A 14,967-nucleotide genomic window follows, 5' to 3' on the forward strand; every position below is an offset into this window, starting at 1 on the left:
TGGTTTTCAGTTGTTTCTACTGCAGATTTTCTTTACTGTGCCCCAGGTTGCCGAAAAGTGCCTGCACTGCACGAAAGTTCGGCACATGCAGGACACCGTAATTAATGTCTTTGGATTAGTTCTGGCTTAGCCTTTTTCCACCTCTTTGAGCACCGCTGGTCAGTGTTAGACTTTTCCCTCAGCACAATAATACTTACTTTAATAAATCATGTTGGCCAATTTTGCAGCGCATAATGGGAAGAGCTTATAGAAAAATATGTGGTTAAACTTTTATAATTTAGATGAATTAGATAACTGCTATGGTTATCTTGACATCATGCTTTTATGATTTTAGTAACACTACAAACCATGAGAAATTTTTCAATCTGAAGAAAGGCGGTTTACAAAGCTGTATCAAACAATTTGGACCCAAGCACACTATTTTGAGAAATGTTTCCTGTAATTGCTATCTAATATGAAAAAAAGGAGCTTGTGTTGGGAGAATATGAAATTTTTCCGGAACAAGTAAGCCATTGCTAGCTATAAAACACTTAGTAAAATCTGAGTTCATCGTGCACTCGCACACACTGTCCTGAAGGGAAACGAAATCATAGTATGAGGGTAATTTTGGCTTTTGCTTGTTGCACATTAGAGATGTGTGGTGTGTTCATGAGCTGCATTTGGAAATATTTACATTTGCAGCTTTCTTGCATAGCCTTCATATTCTATTCTCTTCATTTAGCATTATGTAAGGTAGTCTATATAACCGATTCGGGCGCGCATTTCGTGTGTAACACTCGAAACTGTTTGCTTTTAGTCATCATGCTCACTTGTGAAATTAGTGCTCTTATTTAATTTTGTGTTTCTGAATAAATCTGAGTTTCATTTCTTATATTTACTTCACAAATTAGGTGTAACGCAGGCATGTTGACCAGACCCAAGTGTATGGTGCTATGCGTCGCGTCCCTCTAAGCCCAATAAGTTATCCTTCAGGATACACCCAACAAAGAGGACCTAACTCTCTCTCTCTCTCTCTACATATATATATATATATATATATATATATATATATGTTTACCAGCTAAGGTTTGCTAGCCTTCGCACTGCATGCATATAGCTATACCTCATTCCAGTTTCTTTGAATGGGCTAGTAAACCATAAGTATGATTTCCCAGTTCGGTACGTTGTAGTTTATTCCTATTGGTAGTCAAATTAGATTCAGTTGAGAATGTAAGACGGGCATAGCTGGTTCCAATTGACAAGGCCAATTGGACTTGGTTGCGTACCTGACTCAGTTGTAACCAATTGGAGGCAATGATTTTCCAAGTGGGCCTAGTTGATTCCAATTGGCAAGTCCATTTGGACTCAATTGGTTTCACTTAGACTCAGTCACAACCAGTTGGAACAAGGGATTTTGCAAGTGGTTCCAGTTGGCTCGAGTTTATTCCAACTGGCACTTCAATCGGTTTCTCCTCGGACCCAATCGTAACCAATTGGAAGTAGGCATTTTCCAATTGGTTCCAATTGGTACCTATTGGTTCCAGTTGATGACTATTGAAAAAGCCAATTGGAGTCAATTGTTTTTTTTTTACTGCGCTATACGAGCTAATAAGAAGTTACGATGCTGTTTCTTCAAGTGCAGTCAATTCCTGTGCGAACATTCAGGTTTGCGATGAGAGAAGGTAAATGAAAATGAATGCGAGAGTTCCATATACAAATGTTACGCCGCCTTTAAAATTTTAAACGTTACTGAAAATCGAACGCTTCTATTGTACAAGGAAGTTTACCTTTATATATTTTGTTTATGTCTGTGAATGAAAGCAAATCTTAGTGGAACGAAAGCATAGCTGACGCGCTTTGTCTTTAGGTTATGGTTTGGGTTCTCGCCGGAGGAGCACTTTTGTTACCTACATTCTTAGTGTGTTTGTTTCATACCCTTTTTTTACAAACAGGGAAGATTGTGCCGATATAGGCTCCCTTTAGAAGCAGAAGACTCTTACGCACTCTGATAACGGATTTGTGCGGATCGTTGCCTTAACTATAAAGTCAACCTCCAACATAAACTGATTATTCCTTCAGCGCTGCTTTCTTTCTCATCTCACACGCATAGGTTTTCATTTGTTGCAATGTCCTGAGCATGTTTGCTTCGCGCGCTTTTTCTACTGCTTTATTGTTACCGATTCAAGTACTCTTCCAATTTCAGCGCTGAAGTGCGGGTACTATACTCGCATGCGTGTTATTGCAAGTATTGTGTTTGATATTGCCTCGAGATACTTAAAATATTTATTCTAGAGAGTCTGTAAGTTGCGTGCACAGTTCTTGTACACAGGTATTAATTCCTATTCACTTGCATTTCTTGGGTATAAAAAGTTTATACGCTGTTCTAGAGACGTCTATAACAGTCATATTCTAGATACAGAATTTTCTAAACCTATTTCCAGTAACTTGTTGTGCTCCACATAAAAAGTTTAGCGGGTTGCATGTACAGTGCTCGAAGACTTCAGTCAAGAGGAAGATTATGGCTGGATTGTACCGGGTGTCTCAAGAAAGTCTGTAGACTTCCCAGAAAATGTCTCCAGACGTTTCGTGCACATCAAAATCTTTTTGTCAGTTATCTTTACAACCTAATTCGATTCCATGTCCTATTGCTGCTATAGGTAGGTCGCAAGATTTTCTCCTCGTCTTGTCGCGCCACACTAGAACGAACAGCAGAAGCGCGATGGAAGTATGCAATGCTCCCATCATCCGGTAGAGGTTGTCGTACGATCCCAAGGTGTCGCGGAAGAAACCTGCATCGCAAACGTTTTTGCTGCACTTGATAAAACAGAAATTCAACAATTAGTACACAAACAATAAAACAAAACGCGCGCTTGTTCTTACAAATCGATGGCACTAGGAAAGCTTCAACAGAACCACATTGCCACCAAAAGCAAAGACAAGCACCAGACAAGCACCCCTAAGGAGTATTCGGCGCACAAGCGACAGACAGACGGACGAATCGGCTAGTCATATAGAGCTTCGCTGCAAAATATGGTATGAACAAGAATTGGTCGAAAAATTGCTAGATATTGGTCACGGGCTCACTCTATTTTCCAGAAATTTGATGATTCATTGGACGAGCGTACGGCGCATGTGGCCCGATTCGGTATTCGGAATATTTGCAGAAACTAATAAGCTGCTGCACTGGCATACAAAAATGACCCCAGCGGAGCAGCTCCCCATATCAGCGAAGCAGACGAAGAAACTGCCAAATCCTTCTGCAGGGCATATTTTGTCACTAGCAATGCGCAGAATTTTGGTGCCAATGTCCCGCGGTTTCCGTCGATACAGCTACATTTATGTCTCGTTGTAAGTTATACCTTGTCTGTCATTCATCGCGGCAAATATTCCAATCACGACGCCACCGCCGCAGAATCAGAGGCTTTCGAGAAGATAAGGCCACGAAATATCGCCGAAAGACCGTCGCTTGCAGTAGATGTGCGAATGCTAGGACGGCACTTGCTGTTGGGAGAGTTGGTAGCGCACACCACGCTCGGAGAGCATGGTACTCTGGTATTATATCATCATCTGGGAGTCTTTCTTGAGGCAATGGAACGTTTGAACGTCCTTCAATAGTGCGGCTAGTGCAACGGTTGAGCTTCGTAAGAATGTTTTGAAGTTTAATTTCTTTTACCTATGGACATTCCTAGCTTAGCTGACAAAAACACAAAAACTGCTTTAAATTAAAGTGTATTGCGGAAAAAGCTGCTCTCATATACACACAACGAATCCTCACAGCAAAATCAAAACTCAAATACACAAAATGCCATAAAATAATAGAAGCGGTGAACTATGGTGAGCGATACGCAAAACTGCTCAACCACCGGCAGCGGTGATTAGAAATCATCAGCGCTGATAAGGAGGCATCACTTCCAATACCTGGAATGCTGGCGCAACTTCCTTGTGTGATTCACCGTATGTTATATAAGCAAATTTTATAGCGCTGCTCTTAGGCGCCCGTTCCTGCGGCGAGCGTTGGCGTCGTACCTCGTAAGCAAGCGAACGAGCACAGAGAACGATGAAAGCAAACGCTGAGAGCAGAAGGAAATGAAAGACGGCGATAACGAACAGGGCGCGAGGAGGGCAGCGGAGGCGTAGGGTGCAGGGGAATCATCAGGCGGAAAGGGGAGGAGGAGGGCATGGCGAAAGGGTGAGTGTTTACAAGCTCCCTCTAGCGATCTCCCGATTAGCGAGGCAGTCACACCACAAACCGCTCCATTTGCAACATGCTGCATGAGACAGATTATCCGCGTCAGCCAATATGTTGCGAAATCAAATTGCATAGAGCTTCGCTTTAATTTGTCATTAGGGAGTATCGTAATCGCCGGTGAAAATGTTTCCTCATGCAGTTTGGACCTTCGGGTATTTCGCCATTTAATGAGCTTTCACTCCGTTACAAATTCTGCGTGTACCACAGTAAGTCATAGATGAAAATCAAACTGACGTTCGTGCTTTGCTTCCCATATATACGTTATTTTTTCGCGCTACAAGAAACTTTGCACATCACACAAGTAAGTGACAACGCAAAACTCAGCAGTTAACAGCGTACACAAAAAGTTAAGGGTGGTGCTATATCACTTATTTTTCGCAGAAAAAGTCGCTTGCATGCACCTTTCTCAACGAAATTTTCTTGAAATTGCGAAGCGGTAGACGGCATCGCGCGCCGTGTGCTTGTACTATGCAATTCAAGTTGATTGGATTGTGGATTCGATATGATAATATATATGACAGTTATGCAGCGCGTAAGCTATTTAATCTATCATGGGAAGGTATTACATTCAAATATACAAAGAAAGGATGTGGTGATAGCATGAACAAACACCAGAACGGAGGACACACGAAGTACGCGAACAATAATTAGAAAGCGCCGTCTAGTGCCGTTAGCATAACACATAAACCGTTGACAAGAACACTCAGACGAAAACAAGCAGCACTTCTGCATCCCTTGCGATTAAACTCAGCCTGATCGCGGTCACTTACAAGGAAACTTGAACTTGAAACTGAAACTTGAACTTGAAACGATGATAGCACATAACGGAACTTTAATGTGGCCACCGCAGAACACCTCATATGCCAAAACTACGGAATCACCAGGCGTAGGTAAGTTTCCAGAGCACCTCTGATTGAGTCATGAGGCTTAACGTCCCGAAGACCGTCCTGGGACAATAATGGACGCCATAGTGGCAGGCTACTGTTTAAATACGTTAACTCGATGTTTTTTTAAATAAGAATACAATCATAAATACACCAGCGTTCCAATTTTTTTTTTGCATTTAGTGCTCATTGAAATGCGTCCACCTCGGCCTTAAGTAGAACTCACGAACCCGTATTCAGCAACAGCACTCCATTGCTGCTATATAGTCCGGCGGCGAGGCTGAGGCTGCTGTTCGCAGTAAAGGAGCTAAGGAATATCAAAAGTCTAGGCACCTTTTCATCGTGATCTGCCACTCACCTATGATTGTTGGCCCGCTGAACGACAGCGGCACCATGGTCAGTCCAAGCATGCCGAAGAACGTAGGCAGCCGCTCGACTCCGCAGTGGTCGTTGACCAATACGCTTCGGATACAGGTCTGAAAACCCTGACACACTCCTAGCACCAGGTTCAGTGCGATAAAAGCAGATAGGGTTTGCACGGACGGCATAAACGCCAAGCAGGCGCCGGATCCGACGAAGCAGGCAACAGCCAATGGACACCGGCTGTGAGCTACGTTGTCCGAGGCGAAAGGCAAAAGCGTCATTCCGACGAACTGTCCCGCTGCGTTGAAGGTGAGCACTAACTTTGCCTTCTCGAGGGGAGATCCCTTGTCACAGCCGTAGTCCACAATGGTCGTAGTGTGCATCGACATTGTCCAGTCGCAGAGGACGTACACGACGAGCAGTACGTAGAAGGCAAGCCGCCGGAAGAGAGCCAGTTGTTCCAAGATGCTTTTACTTGACTCAGAAGGCAACTGCAAGACGGTAGCTGCCGATGTTCCGTATGAAATGCGCCCGTCGCGGTCAAGACATATTGATCCACATTTACGAGATTGGCTATTGCCAGCAGAGGTTTTGGCGCCTAGTAGCGGTTGTGCTTGGAAAGCCTTCCCGTCACTAGTGATTTTGCGGTCGCAGAACACCTCACTGCGATCTACATTTCGGGCCAGGGCACTTAAATTCACTTCACCCGGTGACGCAGTATGAGCTGGTCTGGCACTGTTTGAATCTTTCTGAATTCCGCGTACATCTTTGCAGCTTCCTTTCGTAACCTTTCTGGTTTCGTGTTCAGTACCTGACATGTTCCGCATATTGCACCACTGAAACCTAAATACGAGAGGACGTGGGATGCGAAGAAAGATCTCTAGTGGCAAGGCATTCATAGCTATTGCTGCGCCGATAAGGAGGCTTCCTCCCAAGCCGTAATTTGATGCGGCGGCCGAAAAAAACAGGGGTCCAGCTATTCCCGATGCGGCGATGCCGACGTACTTGGCGGCTGTGGCTGTTGCTCTGTACTTGTCGAAGTACAACATTGTGTACACGGTGAGAGAAATGATAGATGCTCCTGCGCCTGTACCTGCAAAATCCAAGGTAATAATCATAGTTTTAATTATTCACATCAGAAATAGCACTCTAAAAATGCCCAAAGAAAGGTAATTGCAATACAGAATACATATTTTCGCAATGTTATTTAAAGAGCTGTTTTTTCGGAGCATTCACATCAACGTTTCCCGTAGTACTGGCATAGAATGATGTGTTTAAATACGAAAATGAGAACGTAGATTTGCCAGGTTATTATAATTTCTAATACTCTGATTACAGTTCTGCTACCACCGACGATGACGGGTCTAGTATTCTTCTTCCTCCTGTTCAGACTGCTGCTGCTGCCGCCGCCGCCACCGCAGCCGCTGCTGCTCAGCCTAGGTGCTGGCCTCGTGTCCTTGGAAATGGGCGGCTTCGTCGGCGGGTCGGACATTCCACGGTTGATCGGCGAGGTCGTGGCTGAGCAGGGCCGCCTCCCAACGCACCCCTCTGTTCGAGACTGCCATGTCTACCCCGTTCGTCAGGCCCTCCTGACGCTCGCTTCAGGTGCATTCTCACAGCATGTTCTGCTGCGTTGCTTTCGCTCCGCACGCTTTAAGGTACGTCCACACTAGCGACAAGAACGCGCGCGGCGAGCAGTGCAGTCGCGTGCGGCAAGGTTCACGAAAAGCGGCAGCAATGCGCGGCAAACCCGCGAATGTGTGCGAGACCCATTTTTTTTGCGGCAGCCGCAAGACGAGCACCAATAAGAAGCGATGGATGGATGGATGTTATTAGCGTCCCCTTTGGAACGGGGCGGTGGGTTACGCCACCAAGCTCTTGCTACTATACTGCCTAATATTCTACCTAGGTTAATAAATGAAAAAAGAAAAAAAAACACTATGAACTACCACGCCCAAATTTTCTGATCCCCTATTGCGAACTGTGCTTTTGTACGTCTCCGTCTTTTGTCGTTTCCCTACTTTTCTTCCACCAATCCTCCAGTCGCCTCTTACTATACTGTCTATTGCGGACATGTTTGCTTTACCACTGCTCCCTCTGAACCCAAGGGCTTCAAGGAGGCCAGTGGTGCCTAAATCGACCGCTGGGTAGACGTCTTCACATTCTAATAAAACATGCTCCGTAGTTTCCCTAGCTTTACCACAGCAAACACATGCTTCCTCTTCCTTCTTATATCTCGCTTTATGGGTGCGTGTTCTAAGGCATCCTGATCTCGCTTCGAAAAGTAATGAGTTTCCATTTGAGTTATCATAAATGGTTTCTTTCCTGATTTCGTTTTTTCCTCTTAAGTAGTTACTCATGGCAGGTTTCTTTTCCATTGCCGCCACCCATGAGATTAATTCAGCTTCTCTGACTTTCCGCTTGACCTTTGTTGTTGTGTTGTCCACCCTACAGGCCGCATACTTGCTGGTAAGCTTCCTAGTTCTTTTCCTCCACTGTGAATCAATGTTTTTTTTGTAGAGATACCTGAACACTCTCCCAGCACATTTACTTTCTTCCATATTCCTCAGCCGTTCTTCATACTCAATTTTACTGCAAGCTTCCCTCACTTCAAAACTAGTCCAGCCCATATCACCCTGCACAGCTTCATTTGTAGTCTTTCCGTGAGCGCCCAATGCGAGGCGACCCACTGACCTTTGGTTCCCGTCGAGTCCTGATTGTACCCCTGATTTATAGCAAACAACCGCATTTCCAAAAGTAAGTCCTGGAACCATTACACCTTTCCACTTACCTCGGAGGACCTCGTACCTATTGTATCCCCATAGCGCTCTGTGCTTCATTATGGCTGCATTTCTCTTGCCCTTTACTGTTATGGTTTTTTTCCTGTGTTTCCATATATCCATTGCCTTCGTTTATCCATATACCAAGGTATATGGATAAACGAGCTGCGCTGTTGTGGCGCCACCTGTCGGATAAGCAAAGAATCCTAATCTATGGGCTCTGAGATTGAACAGTTACACGCGCGCCTTAAAATCTCAGAGGCCATTTCCAGTCAAGGGGGCTGTTTTTGTTAAGCCTTCTGACACCGCCACCGAGACGGCGACGAAGAAGTCGCTTCGCAATGGCGGAGTTCTTGGAAACCGTTTGTGGATATGCATGCGTCTATGAAAAGTCCGACAAGAGCTGCGCGCCAAGCGCTGGCACATTATTGGACAGCAGTTTGGCATGACAGGTGAGTAATTGTTGAAGGCGGGGAAGCAGAGTGTGCGCCTGGCCCTCAGTGTCCCTGTACAGCACCCAAAACTTTCTCGCCCGCTTTGTGGCACATCGGCGTCGCACAAGTAACGAAAAATTAAGTACTACAGTGTTCACAGTCACCAGTAGCTCCTCGTCCGTATCCGACATGCCTGAGCGTGGCCGGCAGTGACGCAAAGAAACGCAGACATTTCCGATGGAACACGAAATGGGCAGAACGGAGAGCGCGTTGTCACGATAAGTATCGAATGGAACGAGACAACGCGGGACTCCACGGGCCGTTGCCGCGTGCCGCAAAACGTGACTGTGGACTTGCCCGCGCGTGCCTGCCGTGCGGGCGCTTAAGCAGGAGACACACGGTACTATTCGGCGTCCGTTCCGACGTGCGGCGCTGAATGCTCTGGCAAATGCGGCATACGACGATGCGGGGCACACGGTGCCTGCATTCGAAAGATCGAGCGACGCGTAAGCTCCGCCCAGATCCAGCCCCCCCCCCCCCCCAACTTGACTTCATATCCACGTCGAGAAACGCAATATAAACAAGTCTGCACAACACTGCTTCGCTTTACGCGAACACTGTCAATAAAATTATGCCCCTGCGAGTGACGGAACACTTCACGACGGCGCGTTGTCCACTTACGGCTCCGCTAACAGCCAGCAATGGGGCCGGTAGGCCTAGCTAGGCGGACGCAGCGGCCGACGGCGCTTGCGATCCAACCCGAGCTCGTCGAAGAGCGCTTATTTTTGCCAAAACAATTAACACTATAAACTTAGGTCGCCCGTAATTAAAAACAATGAGTTTGCTCGACGCAGTCGTGGCGAAGGTCAAACGTACAAGCGAAGCGAGCAGCCTCGCTCAGGCGGTCGATGTGCGCCGTCTGCCCGCGAAATGCCATCGCGTCGCGGCTCCCGATCTCGGCAGTAGCTTAGTACTTGTGTGCCAGGCGCTGCTTTGCAGAACAGGCACACGTCCGAGATAATTTTACTTAACTGGTAACTATTTCGTGTCGGAAAGAAACTGCAGCAGGCAAGAAAAAAAAAAGACGGTGAGAAACCGGCCATGCCAGCACCGCTTCCGTGGAGGGAACGTCAGAGAACGTCAAATGCCAGCCGTGCTGTCATTGGCTGCGGCCAAACGACGGTGCGGTTATCGGACACTTCAGAGGATGGAAATCTGCCCGGTTTGTCGCACGGCGGACGTCCGATCCGGCGCTTCGGCACGGCAAAACACCTCGATTCCGGCTTCCATACCGGCGCATCGGACGCCGGATCGGTCACCGAATCGGACCGTGTGTCTCCCGCTTGCGGCGTGTCGCGCGCGTTCTTGTCGCTAGTTTAGAGGTACCTTTACACTAGTCTGATGAATAAAGGTCGGGGTAGCGGAGGTGAAGAATCGCCAGGTTCGGATAAGTGTTTGTCTGCAATCCGCCTGTTTCTTGTTTGGTTGGCGGTGCAGTGGTCGATATTTGCATCTCTTCAATCTGCAGTGTTGCGTGATGTCTCTGAAATTGGTCATGCGATCCCCTCACGTCCACTCCCGCATCGCTCCCGCGGTGGGCGAGACGTCGGGAATGCCGGCGGATGCCGCGGCTCGGCATGTAAATCCTCGAGCCCTGGTGTGGGCCGTCTCATTACCCGGGTGTGGAGGGTCCGTGTGGGCGGGGGTCCAGACGAGGAAACTGTCGTATTGACGCCAAAGATTGCCGTCTTGAATTTGGAGAATGCGGGCTGCTGCCCGGGAGATGAGGCCGCTAGCGCAGTTGCGCATCGCTGCCTGCGAGTCGCTTATTGTCACCTCGGCGTCCGTGGTGGCTACTACGAGGGCCACGCCGCTTCCTCGGCCGCCTCGTGTCTCTTCCGTGCGTATCGACGCTCTCGCGACGCAAGTTCCGCTGTGGTCCGTGATTGCGACCGCGAAACCGCGTCTCCGCTCGTAACGGGCGGCGTCTACGTAAACGGTATCTTTGCTGCTGCCGTATTTCTTTTCCAGGTCACGCACGCGGTTACGGAAAACAGGCTTACCTGCAGAAATTGATACGAGATTTCTGCAGGTGAGCCCGTTTTCCGAGATATCCGACTCCTAATTTTAATCATCGTTGCTTTCATTACGCATGCAAGAGAGTTTGGAGAGGCGTAAAGTTCCTCTCTGATGTGACGCGACTGTAGCGTGGGGCGTTTAGTTTCAGAACAGGGCGGATACATTGGCGAAGATGATAACTGTTCCCTTCTCGGTTGGCAATATCACGGTATGACAGCGCGGTGTGCGGTGCAGTTGTTGCTCCTGATTTCAATGAAACTAACAGTATTCGGAAACCAGCAGTCACTTTATTTGCATAGCCCAAGCAAGGACCATCCGCACTCGTTTAGCCAACATTACGCACGCGCACGGCCCTGTGGCTTCTTCGCTCGCGCCATTATCTCGGCATGGCAACTTCCGCCACGGTTACAAGCTGCGGGGTCGCGCGTCACAACAGCGGTTCCGGGTTCTTAGATTTTTTTATTTCGCCAACAAAGAGGGCAAGGGGAGCAGTTATCATCTTTGCCAAAGCCTCCGCCCCATTTTCAGACTAAACGCCGCACGCAACAGCCGCGTCACATCGGGTAGCAGCCTTGCGCCGATCCTATTCCTCTTGGATGCGTAATCATGCGAACGACAATTAACGCTGGAACTTGCATATCTCGGAGCAGAGATACGCTAGAAGGATTCTTCCCACTGATACTGTGTAGAAACACGACTGCCTCTAACTTTTCAATACCAATATACCCACTTAGCAGTCAACAAAAAGTTAATTACTCAATTTTAGTTAATCGGGCTCCTGAGAGCGATAAGTATCATCTCACTTTGAGTCCCCCTGGCCACATAGCTTATTGGTGTAGGTGGTCTTCGCGTGCCTCCCAATGCCAAATTTTAAGAAAACAATAAAACTGAAATTTGAACACGTGGTTCAGCACGATAATGTACTTTAGCAAATATGCGCACGACGGAGAATCTCTCGCTAACCTTGAGGAAAGCGCGCGCAACGACTTTTATATTACTGGCGCTTGCTATGCTACGCTGCACTGGGTAAGTTAAGTATAGGAGTCAATGTTGAGTGAGTGCTTTTAAGCATAAGCATAAAAACTGAGGTAGTTGAAAAAGCAAAATGGCAATCAAAGTTATTTGGATTGCACATATGGCAGGTTGGTAAATATTCATCTTTAAAAGCGCCGCTCATGAGGGGTACAAGCAAAGAGACTACAGAATCCGGTATGAGTGCCAACCAAATGTCTATGTTACAGAGCGTGGCTCGTTTACGTAGCATGGCTAGCTATTCCTGCGGTTTCCTTTTTTTCTTCCACATGGCATACATTTTCATGCCTTTTAGAGAGAGTGAAACGATCAGCATCAGGCGAGTATGATGCGATGAAAGAGACAATGAAATACAGACTATGGCCACTTGACCAACAATGCACAATTTTCGCAGACCCAAAAGCAGCTTTGCAATGCCTTTGCATCAAAAGTACACGATCAAGCAGTTGTATTTTGGTCCGTCACATAAGGTACCTACACCCCTTGGCACGTAACGCTGGCAACATGTTAGTGCTTCAGTGGCTTCCAAGACACCGCGGTATTACTTGTATGAAAAGGAGAATAATGTAGCTCGTAAGGTCATGGCCACTCAAGATTCATAAAAGTGTTTTTTACTAAAAGTGAAGATCCAGCTTTGACGAAGTACTACGTGCTCACTGAATAGATAGAACCTGGTCGTAATCGTCAAGCAAGTACAATTTTTCTGTGCAACATTACCTTGTTCATTGGAAACAACAGTGTATACAGTGCCTTAAAGCACACTGGTCCATACTGAGAATGCGTGTTTCCGTGTCTGCCAGTGCACTGCGGTTACTGAGAGCACTGGCAGCTCACGGGCGAAACAGCAGTGCGCTCCCAGTAGAAGCTGTCCACACTGGATTACGCGGCGATACGCTAGGATAGGCACTGGCTTCAATAGCATGACCTCAGATAGTGATGGAACATGGGGCGGTACTGGTTGGAGATTGAATATTATATTTTAGCTTGACATCTATAAACCTAGCTGGTCTCACAAATAAGTTGTCCAAATCTAGCGAAACATTTAATTTGTGTGCTAGTATAGCGTGTTATTATCGTAAAAAATTTAAAGAGACTTGTCCGACTTTGCCAAATCATTACCGCATAGCGGTGACACGAGTCGTGTGGAGTTCAATAGCTAGCACTTGCCCATCGTAGTAACGACGCAAATACTTTAGTGCCTTCCCCAGATGAATATTAGGGGAGAGAAGCAACCGCTAAAACATTATCAGTAATGCATCGATGCCGGGACTACATTGAGCAAGTTATTTTTGTTAACATGGCAGCGTCCTCACTTACCAGATATATCATTGAAAACATTAAGCACAACTAACGCTCTCTGAGAATGAACAAAACGTTACCTTAGCAGTTCGTCCTTCCATATCTGCTTATATTATTCAAAACCGCAGCATTTAGTGTTAGCGGCTGCCGTAAGCCGTGGTGGGGGAGAGTTTGCTTCATTTCTTCGCACTCCTTACGTATGCAGTTAAAGAAGTAAATATGACCTTATTTGAATCCGCCGTGATTGTAACTATACTGGAACAGTTATGAGACTTGAATAATTCTCTTCCTTTCACCGAAGTTCAGACACGATGTAAAGCACTAAAGGCTCCTTCGCATGCTGCGACTGGAGCAAGAATGAAATCGCTGCAGTCGAACTCGTAGCAAGGCGACTTTCAGAGTGCTATTTCCCACGATTAAGATTACGACGATGCGGCTCGTGCGACGCCCAGCGTGCCTTGCGGTAAGGTATTGTGGCATGCGCTGCATTACTTTTTTTCTTCAGATCTAATGAAGAAAACCAGAGGGGTATGATGTTATCGACCTATAATTATTAGGAACAAATAAGATACGTGTTTCGTAATTTAAAAACACTTTGAAGATGAAGTTTGCTTTGATTTGGCGTCAACCGACACTATCATACGTGATTACATTGTCCGAAGTGTATGAAGTTGATTTCCACATGGGTGGAAAGGCCTGCAAAGGTGGCTGCAAAATGGTTATGCCCACAAAACCGCCCATGCCCATACTTGGAGAATGTGGGGCACCAAGTGTCAGTTACACATTAGCGGCACGCGAAAGAACAAAAAAAATGTGCAGGTTAGAAAGGAGGTAACGCTGAAATGCCGGGTACTTCATGTCGCTATGTTGGCTGCGGCAGCAGATGCTTGCGTAACCCAATAGCTTTGCAATGCAATTTACAGCGACTGTCGATGCAAGCAGGTGGGACACTGTCCAATCTGCTTGCGCCGCAGGTTGTTACACGTCACTAGACTGCCATGTGCGACGAAGGCAAGCCCTGTGCCTGAAGTCGGATAGCTGAATGTTCTGCTAGAGGCCTATAGTGTGTGAATGCTCACTGTTGTCGTGTGGATCTTAGCCAATGTACGGTGTATTGTGTATGGCAGCAGATGCGGGCATCACCCAATTGATTTGCAGTGCAACTTACTGCGACTGTCGATGCGAACAGGTGGGGCACTGTCCAATCTGCTTGTGCTGCTGGTTGTCACTCCTTACTAGACTGCCATGTGCGACGAAGGCAAGCACTGTGCCTGAAGTCGGATAGCTGAATTTTCTGTAAGAGACCTATAATGCGTGAATGCTCACTGTTGTCATGTGGTTTTTAGCCAATGTACGGTGTATTGTCTGAACCTTATGCGGTGATTGAATGCCGAGTCTCATTTGATCATGGTTGCCGTGTTATGTTTCTTGGATGTGACGATCTGGTGAACTGCATTGGGCGACAGTCTCGCGGGGTAACCATCTGCTCCTGCAGTCCACACAGCAACAATGACTCCCAATTTACACACACCGTAATTGGTGCTCTCCATTCGACCTTTCATGTTACAGCAGTAGGGCAAATTATGCTTGTGGGCCTTCATCACACATGATGTGGCGTGAACGGAAATCAGCATACGTGATTGCATAATCCGAAGTGTATGAAATTGATAGCCACATGGGTGGAAAGGCTCCTGCAAAAGTGGCTTCAAAATGGTGACGCCCACAAAACCGACTATGCCCATATTGAGAATTTGAGGCACCAAGTGCGAGTTACACATTAGCGGCACGCGAAAAAACAAAAAGAAACGTGCAGGTTGGAAAGGAGATAACGCTAAAATGCCGGGTAGTCCATGTCGCTTTGCTGGCTG

At 46.9% G+C, this 14,967-nt stretch overlaps 1 protein-coding gene across 1 annotated transcript in view; it reads right to left on the reverse strand.

Annotated features, from left to right (window-relative positions):
* Window positions 1–2,572: 2,572 nt before the first annotated feature.
* The window catches only part of LOC135901001 (monocarboxylate transporter 9-like), a 58,218-nt gene continuing 45,823 nt past the window's right edge, over window positions 2,573–14,967 (reverse strand). Inside the window, exons 4-5 of the mRNA XM_065430630.1 lie at window positions 5,471–6,568; window positions 2,573–2,768 (exon numbers count right to left, since the gene is read on the reverse strand). Coding sequence (XP_065286702.1) covers window positions 2,587–2,768; window positions 5,471–6,568 — 1,280 coding nt within the window. The 3' untranslated portion in view covers window positions 2,573–2,586. The remainder of the gene's footprint in view (window positions 2,769–5,470; window positions 6,569–14,967) is intronic.

This window comes from Dermacentor albipictus, chromosome 2 (genome assembly GCF_038994185.2).
Source record: "Dermacentor albipictus isolate Rhodes 1998 colony chromosome 2, USDA_Dalb.pri_finalv2, whole genome shotgun sequence".
Lineage (NCBI taxonomy): Eukaryota > Metazoa > Arthropoda > Arachnida > Ixodida > Ixodidae > Dermacentor > Dermacentor albipictus.